Below are 27,581 nucleotides of genomic sequence, written 5' to 3' on the forward strand. Positions count from 1 at the left end.
CAAGGTTCAACCCTCCTTTTCATACAGCCCCTTAGTTGACAGAGTAATTGTGATTTTTAGAACAATTATTTAATTAGAAATTAATATTTTTACATAATGGATCACCAACAGTGCCTCTAATTGATTATAATACCATACAGACATTCATTTAAATCAACATCTGTGTAGTTGAGCAACTTGATATGATGCTTAATTTTTTAAAGGGCCAAAACATAAAAGACCACCAGTGCACAAAGAAAATTCTAATATTAATTTTAATAAAATATATATTTAAACTTATCCTTTAATTCCTTCAAACTGAATGTAAATTTCTGGACACTTTTACAGTTTAGATGTTGTTTACTTTTAAACAAGCTGAAAGAGTCCATGTGACCTGAGCATTTGTGACATTTAAATGCATAAGTAGCATTTGGCAACATTCATTAAAATGTAAAGGCTTCAAGAAATACTTTTATGGTAGGCATAAATATTGATAATACACATATATGCAGAACATAACCTGCAAAACCTCCTATTCAACGTTAAAGCGTCTGTGTTCAGTACTTGAGCTGTTCAGGTGCATCGGCAATCGTTTGATTGTTAGTTTAAGTTTCTGTGTGTGTGTATAGAACAAATATACACACTTCCATTGTATATACATGTAGGTTTACATTCTGTGTGTACATATATATGCATGTAAGGACTTAATGTGTTAGTGTGCAGTAGGACAGCTGTGTGTTTTTTCTCAGCGGGAGAATTTTCTGGGTCTGAAAGCAGGAAGGATGAGCTGATGTGACGCCGTCCTCTCCTCCTCTATCGGAGCCAGCTCCTCTGCTGAGCCCCACTTCTTCTTGGACTGGAACAACGACGCCAACTTCCTGTTTCTGTTCCGTTCTCTGGCCTGAGTGACTTGAAACTCTGAGATCCAAGAAACAAAATTAAATGATTAGAGAGAAGTCATTATTCCTGTATTTAACTTTAGATACAGACCCAAACATAACATGACCCAAAAAAAATCAATTTAACCCTTAATAGGGCACTCATTGAAATACTTGCAAATTCCAAATTTCAACCCTAGAGAATATTGGAGGATATTAAATACAGCCAGAATGTGTAAAAAAAACATAAAAAAATAATATTTTGAGATTTTTTTTTACGAGATTAAAGTGGCAAATCTACGATAAAAAATGTGTAGATTTATGTTATGTTATTATTTAGGGTGCCCAAGTAGCACAAGTGGTGAATCTGCGAGAAAAAAGTTGCTTTTTTTCACACTTTTTTCTCGTAAATCTGCGACTTTTTTGCAGCAGATTTGCCACTTTAAATCTCTTAAATCTGCGACTTTTTTTCTTGTAGATTTGCCACTTTAATCAAGTAAATTTGCAACTTTTTTCTCAAAATATTACCTGAAGTTACCAAATATAGTTCTTTGCCTGATAAAGGGTTAAAAGAGAAAAACTAGTGATGGTCGCATCACTGCAACTCCTGGCTGAACTGTTTTCAGTGCAATTAATAGCAGAAAGGTACAGAAAATAACAGTGAGATAATAAAGGTAAGATGAGGTGCATGTAGGTCTGGGTGTCGAGTTTAATGAAATACCTGCATGCAATCCTTTTTGTATTGAGGAAAAAAAGACTATTGGTATGGTTTTATTGGCAGCCAATAAGTGCAGCCATGTTTCTATTTAATGCAACTACAGCATTAAAAAGTTGAGCGCAATGTATTTGATGGAGTTGGCAGTTCAGCGTGTTATGTAGTGTGTAAAATTCAGTGGTGGAATGTAACTAAGTACATTTACTCAAGTACTGTACCTAAGTACAATTTTGAGTTACTTGTACTTCAGAGTATTTCCACATATTTAACTTTATACTTCTACTCCACTACATTTTAGACGCAAATATTGTACTTTTTACTCCACAACATTTAGCTGACAGCTTTAGTTACTTACAGGTCAAGATTTAACATAAAAGACATGATCAATTAAAAAATAAAAATAATTATAAATTCAACCCCATAACAGTATATTCGGTAGTTTATATTAGCCCTACCCGGAAAACAGTGAAACGCTGCTTACATAAATGCACCAATAATAATAATAATTAACATTTGAAGCAATCTGAGTGGGTCCATTCTGCATTACGAGTTCTTTTACTTTTGATACTTTAAGTACATATTGATGCTGATAGTTTTGTACTTTTATTTCATTAAGTTATGAATGCAGGACTTTTACCTCTCGTGGAGTAATTTCACAGTGTGATCGTACGATCATAATCGTACCTTTATTTAAGTAAGGGATCTGAATATGTTTGAACCCCACTGGTAAAATTCACATTATGATATGTGATCAATCTTTTTCTTGCACTTCGCAAACAGACATGCAAGCAGTATCGACCTTCTCTTCAAATTTTTCCACAAAAAGTGAATAAGTGGATTTATCAAAATTATTAACTTTTATTATAAAGAGAAATAGCTTTTTTTATTTTGTTGTTTCACATTTAATTCATGTACTTCAGCCATAACAAAGACAACACAATTATCCTAGTCTAACATTTGATACAGTGTCCAATTTCTCATGAAAAATATGATTCCATAACTAACTTTCCAAACTAAAAGCCACACAACTGTCCTTATATTATTATTCTTATATTACTTTGGTAAGTGAGGGAGTAAACTTTATTTCAATAATGTGTTAAAACAAGTTAGAAGGTGCTTCAGGGAATGGTCACAACATAAAACCTCCAGTTATACATTAAAACACAAAAACTTCACTTGTAGCATTATTAACTTTGACATCAAATAATTGAACAGCAAAAATAAGAGGCACTCACGCATCTCGCCGTCTTCCTCTGGACCCTCTGCGTCTTTGATGTTGAGATAATGGCAGGCAAAATGGCCACTGTAGTCCCTTAAGTTTTCTTTGGCTCCTGAAAAGAAATTTAAAAAAAAAATCGGAATACTGAGACTGTGGAGGGCAACAGGGAAGCTTTTACACTGCAAGTTCCACCTGAAGCTTTAAGAAACAACTCATGATCCAAAGATAAACAAAATCACCCATTTTCACTAATAACCTGATTAAAACTGTTTGACTGCACTTATATAATACAATCATGTATTTTACTATAATTAAAGGTTTTAATTTAAAGATTCATTTACCACGAAAGATGCTTTAAATCATGTTAATTCGAGATAGACAAAATCTCTCATATTAAAGTCAAATTATTCAATTATGTATTTGATATATAAGTAAATAAAAGAACCCAAAGTACTGATGGGTCTGAACCAGCGGTGGAATGTAACTAAGTACATTTACTCAAGTACTGTACTTAAGTACAATTTTGAGGTATGTGTACTTTGCTTGAGTATTTCCATTTTATGTAACTTTATACTTCCACTGCACTACATTTTGAGGCAAATGCCGTACTTTTTACACCACTACATATTGCTCTCAGGTTTAGTTACTTTTCAGGTCAAGATTTAACATAAAAAACATGAATACTAAACTTCATAACAGTATATAAAGTATTTAAAATAAGACCTATTGTTAAAAAATGTAAATGCTGCTTACATAAATGCATCATTACAAATAATCTAATAATATTTTTGGAATATATATACGAACCTGAGTGGGGCCATTCTGTAAAATTAGTACTTTTACTTTTGATACTTTAAGTACATTTTAGTGCTGATACTTTTGTACTTTTACTTCAGTGAGTTTTTCAGTGAGAATGCAGGAGTTTTACTTGTAGTGGAGTAATTTTACAGTGTGGTATTAGTACTTTTACTTACCATAAGTCACTATGAGCAGGTCTAGAATATGCCGATGACCATGTAACGCTGCAATGTGTAAAGGTGTATATCCCTGCAGAGCAAAAACAAAATTAAAACAAAAGGAAAACATGCAATACGTGAAATTAAGAGTTTTTCTCCTTATGGTGATGCAACATGGCATACACACACACCTTCAACAGTCACTCACACATGAAAGCAGGCAGTTTAAAAGTGACATTTTTACTTCATGTTGAGTTCAGAGAGAAAAACTGTGTCAAAGTGCTGGAAGGGTTTAGTACCTACCCCCTAGAGTTTCCCAGGCCCAAACACAGCCAATGAAAACAGCGTGGAAAAAAATATACAAATTAGCAAAGGTTATGGAAACACAAGATAATGATAAAAACATAATTGCTTGGTAATTCGCTGAAAATTGCATAGTTGTAGACTTGTGCATGCTGGCACATAGACGCACTGTTTTGGGAAACAATTAACATGACATGACATGATTTATTAGCTGAGTGCTCCGGCAGCCCGACAACACGAGCTGCTGTGATACATTTACACAGCTGGGTCATTTAGCAGCATTACATCACTGAGGAGCACAGTAGAAGAAACCAGCAGCCATGTTACTGTCCTGATGTTACCAAGTCAAATCAAACAACTTACTGTACATACCCATCACTTCCTGATCAAAAGACCTGGATACTCACATGCTGCAAGACAGAAGAATACATGAATAATTATGTGGTTGTGCACAAAAAAAGCAAACTGCATTGTGCTATAACGAATCAAAGGGGCACTCCACTGATTTGCATTCAAATTCCCATTCAAATTTTAATAATGTCCACAAATCCAACCTCAGAAGTTGTGTGGTTCATGCTTTCTGTTTGCCTATTATCTTTTTCTCTTTTTTTTGCAGCATTTATTTAACTCTTATTTCCCATACATCTTTGAAAACCACAGGTGTGAATGGTTGGAGCATATATTTGTTGTAATAGCAGATACAATATAGGGACAGAGCGCAACTATTGGTGCCACAAAATGCAACCAAGGGCTGAAACACTAAAAACAACAACCTGTATCTAGCTAAACATTAGATTTAAGCATGTGAAATCATGATCTATCCACATTCCACCACAATAGGAGCAAAATACTGTCAAAATGCTTTAGCTTGACTTATAGAAATATAGTTAGCCTGATTATGTAGAGTGGATATATACTTAGTGACAATATGCGCTGCACAGGTAACGTTAAATATACTGATTGTCCATATTCCACAGTTTTTACATTGTAACTGCTGATGTTTCACACGTATATATACTTTTTGGGGGGGGGGTTAAAACATAGTTGTGAGTTCTTTACCCTGTTGGTAGTGCATTTCACCACACAGGAACTTTCAGGCATTTTTCTGTTTTTTTTAGCAGACAGAATTGATAAGGAGGCTCCTTCATTCAATACAAAGTCAATGGAGAGCAATGGATTGTTTCCCCTCTGGTGGGGGCGGGGCTTAAGTGTGCTCTGTCTCTATAGGCATAGATGCTGTTGAGAGTTGCATTATGGTTAATGTAGGGTTTAGCTGCTTTTGAAGCTTGACTAATGTTAAGGACTAAAAGTCAAGTTTCTATGCTGCTGCTGCTGCTTGAAATTTGACCATTTAATTATCCTGCACAAATCCCCCAAATATTTTGATGTGCAGTACTAAATAGTTGGAGTGCCACTTTAAAATGATTGTCTAAAAAATAAAAATAAATGTGCACTCACTGATTTGGTGTTGACATCAGCACCTGCATTGGCCACCAGAGCAGCCATGGCCTCGTTGCCATGTTTGGCAGCCCAGTGCAGAGCTGTCTGTGTGCAGAAACAAAAGAAGAGTCATCCATAACATCTACTTGTACTATGTTCTGTGCTGTTGTCAGGTGTGGTAATTGCTGTAGCATCGTTACAAGTTGAGCAGGGCAGCTTCTTATTGGCCGTATGAGGGCAGAGAGCCAGCTGCGCACAGAGGGGAGTGGACGGATGGAGGGATGGTGAGAAGGAGGGATGGAGAGATGGTTTCCTGCCATCTAACAGAGCCTAATTACAAAACAACACAGCACTGTGCCCACAGTTGGGGGGCCCGGCCGCCTGTCACCAGGGGGAAGATTGATGATGTTAGTGTGACCTGCAGAGTGGAGACCCACCCAGACATCACCACACTACTGTCAGCACACGTCAAGGAGGGAAATACGGGCCCCTGCAACACAACACTCAGAGATACACCCACATGTCCACATGCAAGGATACTCAAACATGTGTGGGTGTGAGAATAATAGACACATGTATGTGCAACTCACACTGAAAACACACGCAAACCACATCCACCTGTCGGGCACGAACTGTGATCTCCACAGTTTTCCCTACACACTTTAAGCTGTGTAATTATGGGCTATCAACAGGTGAAACAGAGCGTTGGTGCAGATGTCGGCTAAATAACCACATCCACCCCTTCTGAGTGTGACCCTCACACACTAAATCAAACAGTAACCATTTCAGAATTACAAACTAACTGTGGGTGGATAAAAACCTTATAACCTAGCTCTTTATTTTGTCTTTACTTCTCTTCACTTGATGGGATGAAAATTGCTTTTTTTTTAGTTGTAGAGAGGTCATCCAACAGCAACAATGTTGAACTTATAAAGTACATCAGGTTGAATGAATGGACTGGAAGAACAGGGAACTTATTAAAAAAAATCCTTATGTTAAACAGAATTTTACAGTAATGCCAAGGATTTTTTTTTGTATTACTTCCAATCAGTTGGAACAAGACGTTTGACATATTTTTGAATTCGTAAACAGAATTACACTTTGTTCAAATATCGTCCTTAATAGAACTATGTCCATTTCAGCCTTTTTAAATCCCCCTCAGACTTAGGAAACATGCTTGTTAGCACTATACATAATTATAGCTGTTTGATTCCACAGCTGTTGAAACAATACCTTATGTGTTTTTTCTGACGTATATTATTTGTTGCCAGCCCCAGTTTTTGGCTCTCACATTACATCTGAGTCAGTGTTGGGCAATATGACTTTATTCATCCTAAATGATCAAAAAATGTCTTTTTTTTTTACCTGTATCATTTTATTTGTACAAAGCTTTACATTCTGATCCTTGCAGGAAGGAGCAAAGCTACAGTGCAGAGTCATAGTTTTGCTAACATCGAGTGTAAAAAATAGGCTTCATCATGTCGTTATTTCATATCCACACTATGCTGTGATATACATTGCTATCGAGATATGAAATGACCTATTTTGGGTTAGAAGATCTTGGTTAAATTGCCCAGCCCTACTTGTAGTCACAAGCTAAGTGTCTAAGAAAAAGAAATCTGTCAATCTTTGAAAAAGAAATTAGTTTTCCAAAAAAATTCAAGATGTTTTGAGGTGTGTCCAGAACACTCAAAGCCTCTTCAAACCATCTGGATGAAAAACATTAAGATTTCAAATCTGTTTCTGTGTCTATTTCACCTAATCAAAAGAAAGATGGCATCTGGCAATGACTTACAGTATTTCCTTGTTTTATTCCTTATGATAAACTAAAATTTAAACATGTTACTTTGTTATTTAAGTCTATATATCGATGTTAAATTTTCTTACAAAATTATAGGGTAATATTTTTCATGTGTCTCATAAATCACATTACCTGGTTTAAAAAAAATACACATTGCAAATGATTTTTTCCTTATTATGGACACTATTTTTTTTTCTCATCCCTATAGTTAGAAAGGGATTGCGTCAATACCCTGAGAACAGTTGTAAGAGTTGTTAAACGACATCAGCAGGCATTTATTTAGCAGAGAAACAGATGTTTGGCTCGACTGTGATGATGATACACAAGAGGCACAAACTGGGGCTCACACACTGTTTGAGCAGCACACAGGTCCTTTTGTGTTTAGAGGCTATGACGCTAATTGTGCTAATCGTGGCACAGGCCTGTCCAACAGCTGGCAAGCGAAATATTACGTCTGCTTGTGTCCGCTGAAGGGGCCGAGGGAGCGATAGGTAGCTACACCTCGATGTCTTGACCGTCTGGAAGACAGATTGTGATAGATGCTGTCTGGCTCAAGTATCTCCATCTCTTTTGTCTGTCCCCTGTCACACCTTAAGACAGATTGGCCAAAGGGCTGTTTGACAGGCAGCTCGGCGGGTCTCCCAGTGGGCAGGGGTGACGGACGAGGCCGAACAGGATGCAGCATCTTCCCTTCCTGAACCTTCCTGCCCACTGGGGTGGTCACCCCCCCACCCGTCCAATCACTCAGGGACGTCCCTGTCCCCGCCATGCGCTCCCCAGTGAGGGAAGTGGTGGCCAAAGAGGGCTCCCATCAACCGGGGGACACAATGGCCAGTGTTCTTGACACTTGATGTGCAGGAAAGACACAGAGGAGTGATGGGCTAATGATGTACTTACAAACTGTGTGGCAGAGGAAGTCCGTCCCAGCAGGAACAGAGGTCCACGTCCAAGGAGAGCAGGGAGAGAGAGAAAGAAAGCGTGAGACTTTGGAGCAGAGGTGGTGATCTCCACTCACATGACTTAACTCTAAGCAAGGCATGTTTATTTGTATAGCACCTTTCAACACCAGGGCAATTCAAAATGCTTTACACAAAACATTGAAAGCATTTAAAAGAGACATATATAAAATGACATTCAAATATAAACATTTAAGATTGAAAAAGAGCAGATGCAATATTTAGGAAAAAATCCAAAAGTACATACGAAGATAACATTTCATAAATATTATTTGAAAATATATAATATATAAAGAAATAAAGTTACAGTGCAGTAAAGGCAGTGGCAAACAGAAAAGTCTTTAGGCTTGATTTAAAAAAGTTGGGAGTTGCAGCTGATCTGCAGTTTTCTGGGAGTTTGTTCCATATATGTGGTTCATAAAAACTAAACGCTGCCTCTCCATGTTTACTTCTGACTCTGGGAACACAGAGCAGACCTGACCCAGATGATCTGAGAGTTCTGGATGGTTCGTAGCTAAACAGAAGATCAGAAATGTATTTCGGCCCTAAACCATTCGGTGCATTGTAGACCAACAATAGTAATAAGTAATAGTAGTAATAAGTAGAATTTTTTTTTTTAACAGATAGGAAGCCAGTGTTCTAGTCAGACTTAAGTCGCAAATTTCAGGACTCGCTTGACTAACATTAATGTAAGACTCAACTTGTCTTTGAACCGAATTAAATGAAGAGACTGGGGTGGATCATCAGAATTGAATATGACATGACTTGTGGCTTGCTTTACTTATCGCAGGGACTCAACTTGACTTGCTTGAGCCTCACTGCAGTAACGTGCTTGAGACTTTAGGCTTGACTTCACACTACATGACTTTAGCCCTGCATTTCCCCAGACAAAAGCCCCTGATCAGAGGCAAACCAGTGTTGGTTCCACACCACATGAACAAGGAACAATCGTAGTTCTTAGAACACCGTTTTGAGGGCCTTTTAGATCCGATTTCAGAGTAGGTACTAGAGGTGTGAATCTCCAGAGGCCCCACCATACAATTTTATCCCGATACTTGAGTCACAATACGATATCATTATTATTTTAAGCATTTTGCGATATGGTGAGTATTGCGATACAATATATTGCGATTTAACTGTTTAGCTGCTTTTTTTTTTCACAAAATTAAATTCAATCAAGAATTGTTTAGTCAAATAAGAAAAAAATTCTCAGTCTATTCATCTCGCTTCAGTCTTTTTATTTCTCCACAATGACAGTCAAACCGACAGACTGACCAACAAAGTATTCAGTCAAACTGAACTTAACTGACAACAACTGCAGTATTTTCTCAAACATTCCTCAACTTTAAACTTCACTGCTCAGACCTTTTTTGAATGAAACATAAAAAAAGCCTAACTTTGCAGCGTTTTTTTCCCCCGACAGCTTCCTGACACGATATCCTGGTGCTTATAGATTCCTTAGATCTTCTAGTTTCATGTGATACCAATATATCCAGTATATTCCGAAAAGTGAGCCCGCTATGGCCCCCGGAAAACACAAAAACGCCGAAAATACAGACGGCGCCAGAACGCTAAATATCACCCCTTTGCCGATATAATATTGGCATGCAAGATATTGCGATACTACGATTCTTTCCCCACCTCTAGTAGGTACTGTTCCCGTACAAGAGTAAACATGAGTGGCGTAAGTGTAGGGTGGTTTGGTCGAACAAAGCCAACCTGTTAGCTGTGTAAACAACTGCACTACAAATCAATACAGTCCAGGCTTTACTGAGTATATATGCAACAGTGTAAATAAAACGTGATTTTGACGTCGTCTTACAACTCTTCAGCCTTTATATTGCGGTGTAAATGCAAACAGAAGAAAGTCCTCGAGGTAGATCTTGGGGGAGATCCTCTCAGGAAGTCCCCAGAACTGTATTTGGTCTGAAAACGCCTATTGAGAGCCTAAGAGACGAGGAATACTGAGTACGGCAATGGTGTGTGTATGTGTGTTTGGAAGAAAGAAAAGGTGGAAGACGGACTGTTGCACATGTTTTTGTAATAATAATTTCTTTCAAAGTCAATGAGTATATATGGTGATGGTCAACCTGCGGGAACCATCACCATATATACTCATCGACTTTGAAAGTCATGTAGTGTGAACTGAGCTTTACTCCAACCTTTGCTTGAGAGTGAGAGGTGTTTGCCTTTAGGTGAGATGTGGGTGTCCTGACCTGTCTGCACTTTTAAGCAACTTCACATTTTAAACCTCCGTTTGAAGTGCATATCTACAAAACCACCTGATCCCAACAAACATTTGGTCAGAACAGGAAACACTTCCCAGGATGAAGAGTAATCCCTTCAGCCCTGGTCAAACATGTGATCCACAGCCTGCTATTTGGTAACTTTCGTGGAGCAAAGTGAGTACAAGTCAAATGCAGATTGATTTATAATAACTCCTGCTTTTAAAGAGCAGTTCTCAGAAGTGTTGTGATGCGCGGTATCTCTGTACGTCATCTCTTGGAAAGGCATCCACCTCTGCAGAACAGGGAAAGGCCGAGGGCTAAAAGGAACATCAAAGAGGCCTGAGGGGGACTTAGCACCTTCCCAGGGACACAACCAGCATTGTTCTACAATTAATCCCAGCCTGCTCTATTACTTTCAGATTATCTTTAAGTGGGTGAAGTCTTTGTGGAGCATTAAGACTCTCCTTAATCCCCCCCCACATCTCCCTACACTTCAATGGCGGCCGTGCTATCTTGTCCGGGTGGGGATGGCAGAGGCTTAGGGCTACTCTTAGAAGGTGGTCTGCCATGGCCACAGGACAGTGTGAGAACTGTGACACAGGGGAGGGACAACAAACATGAGCTCAAATCTCTTAAGCGCACAGGGAGACAAATAAAAGGATTTGGGTTGTCAGGGGGGCACAGGAGCTAAAAAGCTATCTTTCATAATCCTTTTGATAGTGGACCTTTGAAATGCATGATCTGGATGTTTTAACACAGGGTTCTCAGAATACTATTAAGGGAAAAGTCTCGGCAGAATGAGCTTGTGAAAGTTATAGAAGCAAAACGCAACAAGTCTAGAGAAGGAGTATCGCATTCTGGTAGTTTTAACGCAGGTTGTAAATGAACTCTTATTCCAACAGGCTACAGTAGGGGGTCAGAGTTATGACTGATGAAACTTACCCCCTGAGATGGACGGTCATGGTCACAGTGTCAGGAGCCACAGTGTGTCAGAATGAGAAAATAATAAGCTTCAAGTCAAACAAAAGTCACGTGACAATAAACAACATCCAACACAGTATTATGAGTTTATAATAACTAGACCCGCACCACAACATGCAACATGTACATTCAGTCTTTAGCTATTTTTCCTCAAAGATCCATATCAAATACTCACTGAGGTGAAGTCCTGGTTTAAGGCCCCCCGAAAACACACAAAAGCATATATCAGTGAAACCATGAACACCATGTATACAAACACATGAAACAGTCTTTATATAAAAATTAATATTGTTGTTCTGTTTGTGTTCCTAAATTAAAGGTATATATCGCATATTGCTATATCAAAGTCCAACAGGGCAAGCAACTTGAACCAAAGGAACTAAACTAGGAACTTAAAAGTCCCTCAAGTACTTTTCTATTTACATAAAGATTAGGCGAATTAAACCGTTTTAAAAAAAACGACAGCAATAAAAACGTAATTTTCACACATGTAGCAACAAAAGCACAAATTCAACATCATGTTGTTCTACTTTCTTGTTGATGTGTGACACTGATATTTAAATTAATGAAAAGCGACCAAATGCTCCTTCCTCCATAGAAGCAATAAGATCTGTTGAGTGTTTGACAGTTATTGGCTTTAGACCGTAACCGGTAGGGAGGTCACGATACATCTGTCCGGATCCATAAAGTTAAAATATTGAGAAATATCATCATCTTTAAGATGCACCTGCATTTCGAAATCTACACTTCATATTCATTATTTTTGCTATGATAACATTTGATTGTTGTTCATCTCAATGTCTAGAAGTGATAAAGTTGATCGATAAAAAGATGAAATTGCCAAATCATATTTTTAATCTTGTATTGATCGCAGGCCCTTAACTCGAAACAAATGGAAATCGTGGCAGACTTTGTGATTTCAGCAAATATTGTGTTTCAAACCCCTATTAACAGCATGAAACTATATGTTTTATTTCTCCTTCCTCCTGTTTACACAAGCCAACAACATAATGTGTCTTGTGTTTTTAATGTCTTGTTGAGGGTCATATCATGTAGCTACAGGCTGTGATGCGGTTTTTACAGAGCTGTTTTTATTAGTTTTTTTTTTTTTATGTTGCAGTGGATACACCAGTAGGAATGTATTAATAAAAAAAATAGGTGTGTTTCATTACAAGTTGCACCCTGTTTGCAATGCTTTATCACAACCAAATAATCATAATTGCTGTCAAAAACTAAATGAGGATTAATTAAATAGCAGAATGTTGATAAACAGGCTTTGCTGGACGGTCAAGACATTTTAATGATTACCTTCTTACAAAACAAGTTGACAACAAGCCCACAGAGAATTAGCCTCCTGTCTCTGACCTGACCTTCGCCTTGCAGGTCATGTTGGTCCCCTGAGAGATATATGGCGACTTATGAGAGATAATTTGTAGTGTTTTTTTTGTTGTTGTTCTAAATAAGTTTGGCTAGCTTAAAACTTTCAGATCATTTGCATATGTTTCTTGCCCCTACAGACTCTGTGGTAGCGATATCACTGCATTACCAGAGGTTTTTATTACAGAAAGATGGTCAAAAAAAAAGAAAAAAAGAGCCCTTGTACATTTAAGCCGGTGCTACCTTCTTGTTTGCCAGCGAGGGGTCCTGTCTGAGCAGCTGAGAGAGGTCAGGGACTCGAGCACCTGCAGCGGAGTAGATCCACTCCTTCTCTATAGGATCCAGCTATCACACACACACACACACACACACACACACACACACACACACACATCCTAGTGTCTACATCCTGTTGTGGGCTCTATTGATAGTCAAAACCTCTAATCCATTTCCTACAAATGACTGAGTCACGACCAACTGACACATTTGTGGGAGACACCCATGATCACACAGTTCAGCCGTTTATACTTTAACTTCTGCTCTGGGTTTAAAGGGAACAACTAGTGACACCTTGGGAGGTGTATTTCTAAGACAAAACTGAACAGTCATCTATCAAATGTTTAACTTTTGGCTCCTGTAAGCCTCTGTAAAAAGAAAGCTGTGATAAAATCATAAGAAGAGAAAAGGAAAAGGCCTTACAGCGACAGCAGCAGAGCCCATACTGCCCGTACTCTCCTCGTCTTGCTCCGACTCGGACTAAAAGACAGAAAACAGACAACTATTACTCACAGTGACAAAAACGTAACCGTGCTGTATCAGTCATAATGGTGACACAGCATGAGCCTGCATCACAGGGTATACACACACACACACACACACACACACACACACACACACACACACCCTGGTCACACTGCTGTGATGTTTTCCAACTGACGAGATGTGACCAAAGGGTGTCAGACAGATAGAGGGGTAATGAGGCAGCGAGACAAAGGTGCTGGTTTCACACGTAAGGGGTAATGAATAACAATCCAATTAACAATTAACCAAAAAACAACACACCTACAGTCGGGCCATGTGTTTTTGTCACCATTTCAGTCTCTGGGAGTCAAGAGAAAATCAGCCGTCTAGCAGTGTATAAAAGTGTCACTTTGGCTGATTTATGTGAAAAGGGAGAGTTTTTTTCTTCTTCCTTGACTTGATTGCAAATTGTTCTCAGATCACACAGAGACAGGCGATGTTAAAACACTCAGCTCTTTCAAGTCTCCTGCACAAACTGCCACACGTCAGCGTGTTGAACATGAAAAGTGGCGGAATTGTATTTATCCAGCCTTTTCCACTCTGGCACATTTTTTTTTTTTGCAGTTTTGTTGGAGACTGATAATAACAGCCAGAACAAAAAAAACATTGTTTGGCATAAAGGGAAATACTGAGAGGTATTTCTGCTTCCAGTATTTTTACTTTTTTTCACATACATTTTATTTCAGTTGATGTAAGGGCTTTTAGAACTTTTATTTGTGCTGTAAATGAATCTGTTTCAGTTATTCGTCAGGTGTCACAAAATACCAGAAAATTGCACTTTAAACTTTCCGTATCCCAAGGTGCTTCTCCAAGTTTGTGTCCAACCAACAGTCCAACACACACACACACACACACACACACACACACACACACACACACACACACACACACACACACACACATCTACTCAATTCACAGTGATATAAAACAGAAAATACAGAACAAACACATGTTCAGCACTTTTGCCTAATAAATGAAATCATGAATAAAAAATCAAAACACAAAAAGAAGACGACTAACATGCATTTTTAAAAAAGGAAAAACGAGTGAATTGTCCTCATTGAACCATGATCTGTGAGAGGTAAAGAACACCATTGTACTGAATATTGATTGAAATGGTTAGTATTTGAGTTATTAATGAAATATAAACAATGTTTATTGGGATTTTTTAGTTTCCGACACTTTTGGATAATTAAACATGCCCCAGGTCAAATTGACCCACAAACATTATTGCTGTTTCTGAGAATAGAACATTACAGGAGGGTTAATGAAGGTGCTCTTTGGTAGGAAAACGCAAAGTTAAAAAATATAAAAAGGTGTCATTAACTTCCTGACAGACGCTGTTTGTGTCGCTGCACATAGGTTCCATTTTAACATGTATTTGTAGAATTTTACCACGAAAAAGGCCATCTGAATGAAGGCATTTCAGTTAAGTTAGGGGATCACAGGAGTTACTACAATTGATCCTGAGTGGGGCATGAATGTGTATAATGGTAATCCATCCCATAGAACCGACACACACTGCCATTCCTATACTGTAGTCAAAGTGACAGCCAAAATGAATTAATCTCAAATGCTATTGTGATTTTATCCTGAACAGGGAGCTGCAGCTTTAGCTTGAGTTCATGTCACATACATAGGATCCCTATGGTAACAGGTTGAGCTGACCAGAGAAAAAAACAACATCCAGAATCTTCTCAAATCACTCCTGCAGTGTGATCAACCACGTTTTCCCTTTTTCACCTTTTTTCCAGTGTTTAGAAAAAAGTAACAGTGAGATATCTTTTTTTTTTGTTGTGCGTGTTTTTTTTTGTTTTGAGCACGAGACACTTTTCAGTCCAAAATCAAACTTCAGCTTCAGACAATTACTATAATGGAGCCAACCATTGCATCACTTCCTTAAAATATATTTGGCATTTATGTAGGCCTACTGCAATTTATTTGTGCTTACTTGTACTTACTGCCAATTAGGGGTGGGTGATATGGCCCGAAAGGAATATCACGATATTTCAGGGTATTTTTGCAATAACGATATTTTTGACGATATTACAAAATACTGAAAAATATATAGAAAATGTTTTTTTTAAAACATTATTTTTGAGTCTGTATAAATAAAAATGGTACAACAAAATAAAAATCAACCATAAATCTAAATTGTGTATTGTGTAAAGTGTGTTGTCAAATACAAAACATATACTCACTACATTGACTCTGGTGCAAAATGGAAGTGTTGGAAAATAATAAAATGAATACTGCAAAGGTCAGTGGTGGAATGTAACTATGTACATATACTCAAGTACCGTACTTAAATACAATTTTGAAGTCCGTCTACATATTTCCATTTTATGTAACTTAATACTTCTACCACTACATTTTTAAGGCAAATATTGTACTTTTCACTCCACTACATTTAAATGACAGATTTGGTTACTATCAGGACTTAGCATAAAAAACAACAAATTAAACAATTTTTTATATTAATTAAACCTTATAAAATGTTAGCGTTTTACCCAATTATCCAACAATATATACAGAATATATATATGTATATATATGTATGTGTATATATATATATATATATATATATATATATATATGCACAAAACTATGTGGGGTCATTCTGCATAACAAGTACTTTTACTTTAGTTACTTTAAGTACATTTTGTTGTTGGTAATTTTGTACTAAATAAACTTCAGTAAGTTTTGAATGCAATGATTTGACATCACTACATCAAGAAGTAATGTTGCAATTATCGCAAAAAATATACCGGTATTACCGTGAACTACTGCCAATACTATAGTATAATATAATACTATCAACACTATCGCTCCAGCTCTAATTGGAACCCATTGTAGCTCTTCACAATGAATACATGATATAGACTTAAGATACCAGATGAGGATGATGCTCTCCTCCTTATTTAAACCTGAACATTGAACCAAAGTTTATCTGCTCCATAGAGTCATCCTACATTTCAGAGCATGATATTTCAAACGAGCTCATGGCCTCAGGTGTTGTGATTAAGAACACTATGAAACCAGCCAGGTAGCTTCTGTAACAACCGTCAGCACTGGGTGTCCTGAATACAAAGTTCAATGGTGTGACTAATACCTTAAGCAAACACATTTAATCTGATTGCTGGGGCAATATTAACACACTTCAACATATTTCATCTGTCCATTGTGTCGACCATCAAGGAGAGGCACACATCTTTCTCTGGGCTGAATCTCAATCTCTTTAATGGCCACAAATGATTATTATCTTTCTAATGAGTTCCAACATGTTGCTGCTTAACATAATAACAGAGAGCTTAATTTAAATGCAGATTCCCCCCCAATGGGTCCTCCTCCCACTCAAATTTAACACACTGTAGGTTACAAATCCAGGTAATTTACTTAGCACCACCTGGTGGGTAAAAGAGGGACCACTACAGAGGTGAAGTCACTTTTTCCCTCAGTGGACTATGAGATAATATACTGTAGAACGAGAAGAGGATATCCATTCTGAAAACTTTAAATCTTAATTTCAAAAAAGTGTCAAAAGTGAGCTTATACTATGAGATCCTAATTTTAGACACAAAAGGCTTATATAAAAACAAAACTTTTAACAGTATTCATGGTGGCTTCAGTGACATTAAAAACAAAGCTGCATGAAGAGATACACCAAAAGCTCTAAGATCTGAAGCCAACATTTCAACATGTAAACATAATTTCAGAACTAATAATGCATTGCGTCAGGCCTTTTCAACACATAGTCAATGTTTTGATTGAGTTTCCTGAAGGACCCCACTATATTTCATCATATTGTCTGTAAATGTTCATTTTAATATTAATTTACAGGCAAACTAATTCCAACAGCTATCTCACCTCACTAGATCCTGCCTGGCATAAAATTCTTAACCAATGATTAAATAGTGATTAGGTCATTTGTTTAATTTATTTCCTGGCTCCCAAATGGTGGAACGAGCTCCCCACCGACATCAGGACCTCAGACAGCCTATTCATCTTCCGCTACAGGGTGAAGACCTCTTCCAATAATACCTCGGTTAAGTCATGGTCGCCTATCTATCTACCTATATCAGGGATGGGCAACTTAAATGCTGGAGGGGGCCACAATTTTTCATCGACACTACAACAGGGCCACATATAGGACCGTGCACTTAACCAGATATGATGAAACTGCAATTTAAAATATGTTTACAGTGCAGTAACTTAACATATTTAATTCTCAAATTAATGTATAACAGTATAAATAGGAATACAAAAGGTTTGAGGCAAATAAAAAATTACCACTTACTGTGATTTCTTTTTTTTCAGTGAAAGAACAGCAGACCAACATTATTTGCAAGGTGCAAGGAGTAATTTTGTGCATTTTTACGCTGCACTTTTAAGATTTCATGCTGAAATGCATGTAGTTGTAATAAGGGTCACTTCAAGTGAGGGTGCGGGCCGTAAGCGGCCCCTGGCCCTCCAGTTGCCCATCCCTGATATATACAGTATATATATATAAACTAAAAAAAACTCTACTCTTCTCTTCTTCTCTTCTTATAGCACTCCTGCAGCGATTACAGATGGCTCTTAAAGTTATGTAGGTCTAAGGCTTTTACCATCAGGTTGAATGCACTTATTGTAAGTCGCTTTGGACAAAAGCGTCAGCCAAATGTAATGTACCCCCAGATCCCTGTCAGATAACCTGAAGTGCTCCTTCATCAACACTCGTCTTGGCCACATATGTTCCTTGGAAAGGGTTTGGAAGCAGATGTTAATTAACACTATTAATTATATAAAACTGGGTGTTGTTACCAGTCATGTCAGCATGTGGCTGGAATTGTACTGGTCTGTGTGTGTGTGTGTTAACACGGCAAAATGTGGTCCTGGAGACGCCTACTGTAGCAGGAACTACCACAAAAGCGGTTAAGGTAATTTACCAGGTATTTATCTTCCTGTCAGTCTGATTGTGTCATCATGATACCATCACAGTGGTGCAAGTTGCAGTCACAGACTTTTACAGGTGTGTAGTTGAGCTCACACTCCTCACTTGATTTGATGTTGCAGTTGGTATGATCCCATCACAAGACATCTGAAAAGACTGTGTTCAATTGCAGACACTGGACATTTCAAGTTGCTATATATGACGTTTAGAACACGAGCAAACAAATATTTGCTGTGTTAATATATATATATCGAGCCCATGTCGCCCTGAGCAAAAAATGACGTCACACTCCTTTTGTGTGTGTAGCTCCTGTCCTCTTTGTTTTGTTAGTCAGGCCAGCCACCCCACCCCTATAGCTGCCATTTTGGGTCAGCCAACTTCATGTTTGCTTGTGATGTCAGAGGTAGACCAGTCACAATAACTATATCTTGTTTGATGATATATTGCCCCAGAAATAATTGCTAAAAAAAAAATCATTTTTTTTTCAATGGTCATTTAAGACCATTTTGTGCTACAGTTGGACTCTCATTGCAACTTGAGTGAGGAAAAAATACCTTGGTTGTCTTATAATGTTTGGAAAACCCTGCTGATGTTGTGGCTAAAATGTTGGTGACATTCTTATGTCAACAAACATGTATGTAAACACAACGGGTGATATGTATGATATGTGGACATGATCTTGAATTATTTTTTCTGAGTGCAATAGGTTGATATTGTGACAGGCCTAGTCAGAGTGAGCTATGTACAGGCAATCACATTCCATTTACTATTTTTCACACTCACCCGATGTGCTGCAACTTGGTTGGTAGCTGGTAGTGTATTGGTTATAATGACTAAATATATACTTATGATCAGTCTCACAGTATACTGTAAGCTTATTTGTGTGTTTTGTGTGTATATATGTACATTGGATATATTGATTTAACAAATCATAGTTTCTAAAAAAAATTGTCTTTCCAAGCACTCTTTGGTTGGGAGTCATTGGTTTAAAGTACGGCACCTTGTTTGGCCAGAAAAAGAGTGATATATTTTCACTCTTTTTCTGAATGAAATGGAACATGCATACCTACAGCCACTGCTACTGCAAATGGCAATGCACAGAATTAACAGATGCAGCCCAGTATTTAAGCACTGCCTTTTAATCAGCAAAATTGTCACCTTTGACCCTGAGTCTTTGTCCAGCTCATCGTCCCTGTTGCTTTGTCCTGAGGGATCCTGGTTCTGGATGACATGATGTTGGAGTACATCGTCCTGCATGACTGCTGTTCCTGAGTGCTGGTCCTGCAGGAGTACAGACATTATGTGCTATAAAATGAAACTTTCTCTTATCTAAATGTGTCATCTGAGGTCGAACATTTAGCTGTGTCAACTGCTGGCTGAAGATAACACACAGTTAGCACTTAGCTGGCCATCTGGGTGAAGAGAAATAATGTTTGTTTTAGAGCCCCTTTGAGCATAACAGCATAAAATACATTTAATCTTTCAAATCTATGATTAAATGCTCAAGTTTATTGCTGGAACAATATGTAAAAGTACTTCCAGAGGATTATCGTGCATTAAACCGGCACATAGTGTTTATCTTCACAACAGGCAAGTGCTCTATGCATTAAACAGCTCTGCCTTTTATGTAAAGACATAAGCCCTTTGACCTTTTCTTTCTTTTCATAGTGGCTAACTTAGATTTGTCACAGTAACGGAGCATTTTTCTGCTGCACAGTATTCCTCTGTGTGAAGCATCATGAAATGCTGACACATAGTACTAACGAGAAAAAGCAGAGGACACTAACAAAGATGGTCCTGTGTAGAAATAAATGTGTCATTCACGTAAAGAGTCAACACTGTGTGCTGGGGTGACAGCAGAGTCAGCTGTTTACATTTAAGCACCCAGAGTTGTTGCTGAATCATACCAGCGTGTCCCACAGTTTATTTTGCTTTTACAAGTAGAAAAATTATGATTTTTTTCAAGTATACCTCAGCTTCTCCACATGACATCGGCTCATCCTGGTGAGAAGAAGTTGAGCCATCCGTCCTGTCCCACTGAACCGTTGCCGGAGCTCTGGCGGGGCTCGAATGTCTCTGACTGTCCCCGTCCATGCCATGATTTTTGGTGTCTCGCTCTTGCAGTATTTGTCTGTATTTCTTCTTGAGAACAAGATATTTCTCACCCTGCGACAAACAGATCCAGTTAGCACAATATGCCTTTAAAAAAACTCAGTCATGGGTTATACTGGCTTTCTCACAATAACCAACCACAATAGTTTTTTATGCGTTTCTTGTGTCTTTTAGTTAAACTTTGATGATGGAAAAATATTTCCATATTTTTCTAGATCAAGAAAGGAAACTAATTTTTTAAGTAGGTAATTTCACATTTTAAGTGGAAAAATTATTTTTACTTTAAGGTATTGTGGGACCTCACATCTCTAAAGCACTTTGACTCGAATTATTCAAGAACCAGGGGCCTAATTTTTAAACTTTTGCGGAGACACAAAGGATTTATGAAAAACAAAAATTGTGCCTATACGTCCATGGTACCTCTGACCCATGCATGCACATGTATAACTGGAGAAATGAAAAAAAAAACTACAACTTAGAAAGATGAAACTCAAGAAACTGTTGGAAATTGATGAGCTGAGCTGATGCATTCACTGCCTCCGTCTTTGTAATCATTATTTATTAATATTAATAAGTGGCATTTCAATGATTATTTATTGACAAGTATAGACATTAAGGTGCAGGGCAAATGGCTTAATGCACCAAACATTAAGTTTAAATTTATATAGGTAAGTTGTCATGGAGCACACACACTGTCATCTGAATATTTTCGGGTGTATGGACTTTCCGTGTTTAGTCCCTGCAACCTTTTCATTTCTAGGCAAAGCTTTATAATGAGATCATGAGTCAGGTTAGCTTCTTTGCACATAAATTGTGGCAGGACCAGTGTCAGGCTTCAGTGGAACAAACTGTTCATTTATTTCAGTTTCATGGAAGATGAAAACTGCAGCTGCAGTCCCTTAGGGAAAACCAGTGGGTACAAAGAGTTCTTTTAAAAAAACAAAACAAAGATTGGACAACTCATAGTTCAGTCCTAATAGTTTAACTAGAAAAACAACCTTAAACAGTAGTGATAAATGTGCCTGTTTATGCCAAACTATTGATGTATAAAAACACATGGGATCAGAGCTTTTTCCACAAAAGGCAAAAATATTTTAACAGTTAACTCACATTCTCTGACTTCACCACAGCGATCCGGTCAATGATGAGCTTGAATTCCTCTCTGTATTTTGCTGGAAAGGAAAACATTTAATGTGAAAAACTGAGAACTAAATATAGCCTCTAATGGCTCCCATGCAATTAAAACACAAGTGGTTCCAAGGAAACCCAAACATGTCAAATGGGGGCGAAAAAGAAATTGCACAACTCAGCTCAGCTGTTTTTATGTCTGTGACAGGAATAGTTTTATAGTAATTCCAGCTCTTTTTATTCCCATCTAAGTATTGCCAGATACAGATGCAGCTTGAATGTAGTGGTGTCTGTTTACAATTGACGTGCGGTTGGTGAGCTACAGTCTGCAGGATGAGTTGCTGATTTATGTGTTTGGAGCAGACAGCCTTCGGTCTGGCTGAGCAAAGCTAGATGTAGCTCACATTGCAAAAAAACAGTTTCTTCAATGAAAACAGTGGGAAGGAAAGAGGTTCCCCTGCAGCAAAGATCCAGACAGATCACAATGCCTCATTCCCAAAGGCAAATACCTCAGTCCTTCCTGTGGGAACCAAACAAACAGCTGACGAGCTGATAAAGCTATCTTCCTTTGTTTACAACAGTGAAGCAGATATTTGCAGACTGTGTGATTAAGAGCACAAGCAAGGAATTTTCCAGGCGTAGGTATTCCATTCATGCATAGGTGTACATGGGTATGCAGCTCAGGGACAATTGAAGTATTTCCTTTTCCTGATGTGCACAGAAAGAACATTTGTAGTGGGATAGTTGGAGAGCTCACGTTCAACAACAACAGGAAATCCAAAGGAAGCAGCCACTTACATCTGTCTCAACAAAAGAATTCCTTGCTCACCAAAATGAGTAACGGGGAATACATGCTAGTTATTTATTACCAAAGGTCTGCACAAATAAGCACCCCCCCCCCCCCCCCCCCACCCCCCCCCCCCCCCACCCCACCCCAACGCTGCTACATTCCCACCATGCCCCAGTTTTCCGATCTGATGAAAAAGCAACCCCATTAAAGGTCTACATCCAGTCATGCATGTGGACTTAATTATGATTAAAAACACTATCATTACAATTACAACATCGAAATCTGCAACCACATGCTACGACAGACTTCAACTGTCTGGGAAGCACTTTTGTAATTGGACAGACATGTCAGATGGCTGCTCTCTAAACCTCTGTCAACAACTGCAGTGCTGACATAGCATCTGGACAGTACATGCTGGCAGCAGCAATACAAGGTCACTTTGGATAATCATTTAGGGAGGTTAAAATATGTTTGTATGTCAGGCAGTGCCAAAGGTAAATGTTCAGTTGAATGGATGGATGATGAATCATTACAAGTTTGTTATTTGTCTTCTGGGCTGGTGATATTTTGCAATTAAACTGCAGATATTCTGTCATTAGCCAGTGACGTGTGCTTTGTCTTTTAATGGTTTCAATGGGACGTGCTTTAGGTAGTGGTGGAAGAAGTATTTAGATTCTTTACTTAAGTATTAGTACTAATACCATACTGTGAAAATACTCTGTTAAGGATACAATATTGCATTGAAAATGTTACTTACATGTTCATAAAATATAGTCAGGAAAATGTACTTAAAGTATTAAAAGTGAATTTACTGGATGTAGAAAATCCTCACATTTGAGAGCTGGAAACATGATTTTTTTTTCTAACATGAAAAATTACCACAATTAAAAAAATAAATCAACTAATTGATTAATTGGTTTTATATTCAGCTGAATGTCTTGGTCAATATATTGCTGAGTAGTCTAATTTATAACCATCACATAATGTAAACATATAAAGTATATAGTCTGTGTTTTGTGTGCAAAAAAAGTCATTTTTAAAGTAACTAATGTTGTGAGATAACTTATGTAAGAAATATGATATTTAATTCCGAAATATAGTGTAGGAGAAGTAGAAAGCGTCAATAAAATAAAATAAATCAAGTTAGGTAAATGCCCCTCAAATGCTCGGTTAAATGCAACCAGCAACATCGTTACTCAGTCTGGGGACAACTATTACCTTCTGGTCGCTAACATTGGCTAACGTTAGAACTTTACTGGTGAGGTGCAAAGTGTACTTTTTGTTTGACTTCTGTGATAAATGATTAAAAATGTTATCTGTGACATGTTCAAATGTAGTGTGACACGAACAGAGTGGAGAAAAGTTAGCAAACTGGCTAAGTAATGTCACTTACACAGCAATGTATCTAAAATTCGCTAACATTAGCACAAACCCAGAATTTACAATAATAGCGCCACACAGAAAACATCAACTTCTAACTTGGCTTCTTTTGCTTTAAAAATGATGAACAATAAATCAATTAATGAAAATAGCTGCCAGTTAACCGCCAGAAGTGTTGGACATACCAGAATCAGAATCACATGCATTGTCCCAAATATGTGTGTACAAGACATTTGACATCAGTTTTTACATTGCTCTCAATGTATTTACAGGGAAATGGACATGCAGCTAAAAACAAAGACAATGCTTGACGGCACTATGTCAGACAGCACCAGCTATAGCTGTCAGAAGAAGCTAGACAGGGATTCTCAGTATGGACATCATGGCAGAAGCGAAGAGCCCATACTTGTAAAAATACAAACCTCATACACAGTAAGTGAATTATACTCTGTATACTTTGAGTTTCAAACTGTTTTTAACTGCTACAGCTGCTAACTGATGACAGAAGTCCATATTTACAACAGTGTACCACTCAAAAGCCTCTTTCATAGTGCTGTTTTTATGGCGGGACATTTACGGCTCTGTAACGTTTCGCCTGCACTATGAACACGCAAAAAGTGGGATGCCGGGATCAAATGATCCCAACATTGGTGGGACTGTTGTAAGTCCAACAGTCATCGAATCACTGTTCACTTCGGCCGCCGTCACTAACCGTGCACAGCGTCTGCCGCTTATTGTAAACAAACCGGCATGCTAATTGTACATGTGTACATGTGGTGTCCGCCGCTGAACGTAAAGGAACCAGCATCACTAACTGTGCACATTGTCAGGTGCTTGTTGTAAACAAATGGAGGTCGCTAAGTGAACACATACTGCTGCAGAACATACATACTGTACTGCTACAGAGCTAACTGCTGCTGCTCTGTCGAACATCACTATCGTCTCCTCCCACCCCATTCAGCGACGCTGGACTGCACTATGAAAAGGCACGAAAGACCTTAGGGGTGCCAAATCGCAAAAAAACTTGCATAATGTTGCTTTAATTAAACTTTTCATTTGTAACAGGAAAGTTATTTCATCTTTTAACACAGGGTGCATACAAATGCTTGAAATCCTTGAAAAGTGCTTGGATTTTGGATAAAGTGCTTGAAATTCTTACTGTATTTCTCTTGCAATCTGACTATAGATAATCACACGTTCAATGAAAAAATAATAAATTGAATATTGAGATTAGCAAACTGTACTTTTGGTTGTTAAAAGTGTAAAACCATCGCTGTCGGTATGGTTGAGAGAAACTACCCCTTTTAGCATGTAAGTATTCATCTAAATCAGGCAACTTATAACCATTGTAAGGTCCTGGAAAAGCTTGAAAATGGACCTTGAAAGTCCTTGAAAAATGCTTGAATTTGACCACTCAAAAAGTGTATGAACCTTGTTAACAGTTTCATAGTGTAGCTTCAAAAGGGGATGGACATGATTTATGACAGGGCTGTTTGACTTGCATTAGAAGGTGTAAACACCCCAACAAAACATTTATATAAAGAAGACAAAAATGAGAGGAATGTTGGTGTAAGCGATGATTCAGAACAGTTGCATAAGCATCTGGACCGTAAGTGGGTGGTGGGAAGTAACAGTAGAGATACACACAGTAAATAGCCTACAGTACAGCCTACAGTTTGTGGACCCCAGGAAGAGGGAACCGCTAAACGGGGATCCTATGATAAACAAATCCTGAGCTAATCTCTCTGGTCCTGGAAAAATAGTACATTGTTGAGAGACCACAGCTGTCGGGCCTTCATGTGACACTGCATGGTGACACATGCTGTATATTTAGGTGATGGGTGCTGTTCAGGTCCTGTGTTCAGTCACCAGGCAGTTACAACTAGCCCGGGGGAGGAAATGACACAATTCCTGCTGAAACTGTGGATTTTTGGAGGGGCTTTTAATGCAAACCAGATGTCTGCTTTACAACACAGGAACAATGAAAGGACATAAAACCTTTGTTCAAGCGGACTGATGCATGCCGTGTTTAATAAATAATTCATACTAGTCCAAATATGAGAAGTGGGGTGAATTGATATTTGTTCCATCTCACATGTACCGAGCAGTAACTGGTGCCGAGCGATCGCGCCACATTTCACCATTTTCCGTGTTAATATTTCCATCTATCTGAACCCATGAGACAACGGCTCGCTACTTACCACGTAACTGCAAATCATTGTGGCCAATAAAGGGCTTAAATGTCTTCAGTATATCTGCATTTTTGACTCTGCCTGAGCTGCCTCCGGTGGAGTAGAAATAATCCAGCAGCGACTCTTCACTCACATCACTCATCTCAGATCAAGTTACAGCGTCTTTCTAGCGACCTGGATGAGTTTCTTTCCAGAATATGTTTTCTAATCTCTTAGTATTTCTCACTCAGCCATACTGCAGTCCTCTTGGCTAATTTGTTGTAATAGTACATATCTAAACTTCACTCCACCCAGACGAGCTGACCGCTGCTGCGCCTCCTCCTGTTAACCCTTTAAAGACACCAGCATCTTATTTTTCTCACTTCAGCCTCTGCATTCAGGATGGAGCTGCTATATTCTTTGTTTTTTTCGCTTTAAATACACTAGTTGTCATGTTGACCGCGTTATACTATTATTGGAGGTGATCGTGAACGTCTCATATTCATCCAGTACTCCAAAATAGAAATTTAATGGCAGTATGCTTATACGTATTATATTATTTATCAGTGGTGGAACAAGGAAAGTTAAAGTAGCAATATCACAGTGTAGAATCAGTGGTGGGATGTATTACATTTACACGTACTGTACTTCACTACTGGTACTGTAGTATTTCCATTTGATAGAACTCGAGGGAAATGTTTTTACATTTTTTACTTCATCTCATTTATCTGACAGCTTTAGTCAGTTACAAATTCAGGTTATTGCTTACAAAACATACTACGAGTTCATAAAACATTATGGTTTATTGTAAATCAACTACCCAACAATATAGAAATTGTTAGCCATTAATAAATTAGTTGATTGACAGAACTATTTCGACCATTTTAGATCATTTTTGTTTCCTGCTTCTCAAATGTGAGATTCGTCTTCCATAAAATGTCAGAAAATATAGACTACTTAAAGTACCAAAAATAAATTCATTATTCAAATGAATCATTATGAAGACTGGCCTGTTTCAGAAAAAAAATACTTGATTATAAGTATTGTTGCACTAATTACGCCACTCTAAAAGTGCAAGTTGTAAAAGGTGTGTGCTCCAAAAAATAGGGGGGCAGTATTTCACCTTGTTCAAGTAATGCATGATTTACTAAATGCAGTGATGACACTGTTCAAGGTTTTGTACAGTTAGACATTTAATAAACCTGCAACATCTTCAGAACTCTCCAAAGACCTACACCCAGACTGATATTCTGCATTCAAGAGACTGTTGCAATGGTCGGGTCCCCAGATACCCCTTTTCGACCATGGCAATTCTGTAGCCGGTTCTGAGCCGGTGCCTAATCTTGAACTAGTTTTTCTCTTCTCAACAGCCAAAGAAGCGTCTCTTGGTGCATTCTGGAAGTTTGCACCAACTCAGTTTATTTGGCCAACTC

At 38.1% G+C, this 27,581-nt stretch overlaps 1 protein-coding gene and 1 long non-coding RNA gene across 2 annotated transcripts in view; one reads left to right on the forward strand and one right to left on the reverse strand.

Annotated features, from left to right (window-relative positions):
- The window catches only part of LOC131971052 (uncharacterized), a 50,938-nt gene that overhangs the window by 10,742 nt on the left and 12,615 nt on the right, over positions 1-27,581 (forward strand). Inside the window, exon 2 of the long non-coding RNA XR_009394340.1 lies at positions 24,250-24,409. This is a non-coding gene — a long non-coding RNA (uncharacterized LOC131971052). The remainder of the gene's footprint in view (positions 1-24,249; positions 24,410-27,581) is intronic.
- On the reverse strand, positions 101-26,414 carry LOC131971051 (ankyrin repeat domain-containing protein SOWAHB). Its single transcript, XM_059332326.1, has 11 exons — positions 26,179-26,414; positions 21,790-21,851; positions 20,539-20,733; positions 19,726-19,848; positions 13,533-13,589; positions 13,077-13,178; positions 10,103-10,117; positions 5,503-5,595; positions 3,766-3,838; positions 2,808-2,903; positions 101-897 (listed from the first exon to the last, which is right to left on the reverse strand). The coding sequence occupies exons 1-11, from the start codon at positions 26,309-26,311 to the stop codon at positions 725-727; spliced, it is 1,122 nt and encodes a 373-aa protein (XP_059188309.1). The 5' UTR covers positions 26,312-26,414; the 3' UTR covers positions 101-724.

This window comes from Centropristis striata, chromosome 5, assembly GCF_030273125.1.
Source record: "Centropristis striata isolate RG_2023a ecotype Rhode Island chromosome 5, C.striata_1.0, whole genome shotgun sequence".
Lineage (NCBI taxonomy): Eukaryota > Metazoa > Chordata > Actinopteri > Perciformes > Serranidae > Centropristis > Centropristis striata.

Coding starts and splice junctions, on each gene's coding strand:
- LOC131971051 (XM_059332326.1), bottom strand. CDS start 26,311: ATGAGTGATGTGAGTGAAGAGTCGCTGCTGGATTATTTCTACTCCACC. Junction 20,734..21,789: donor CTGTGGTGAAGTCAGAGAAT/GTGAGTTAACTG, acceptor TGTTTGTCGCAG/GGTGAGAAATATCTTGTTCT. Junction 3,839..5,502: donor TCAACACCAAATCAGTGAGT/GCACATTTATTT, acceptor TTTGCTCTGCAG/GGATATACACCTTTACACAT.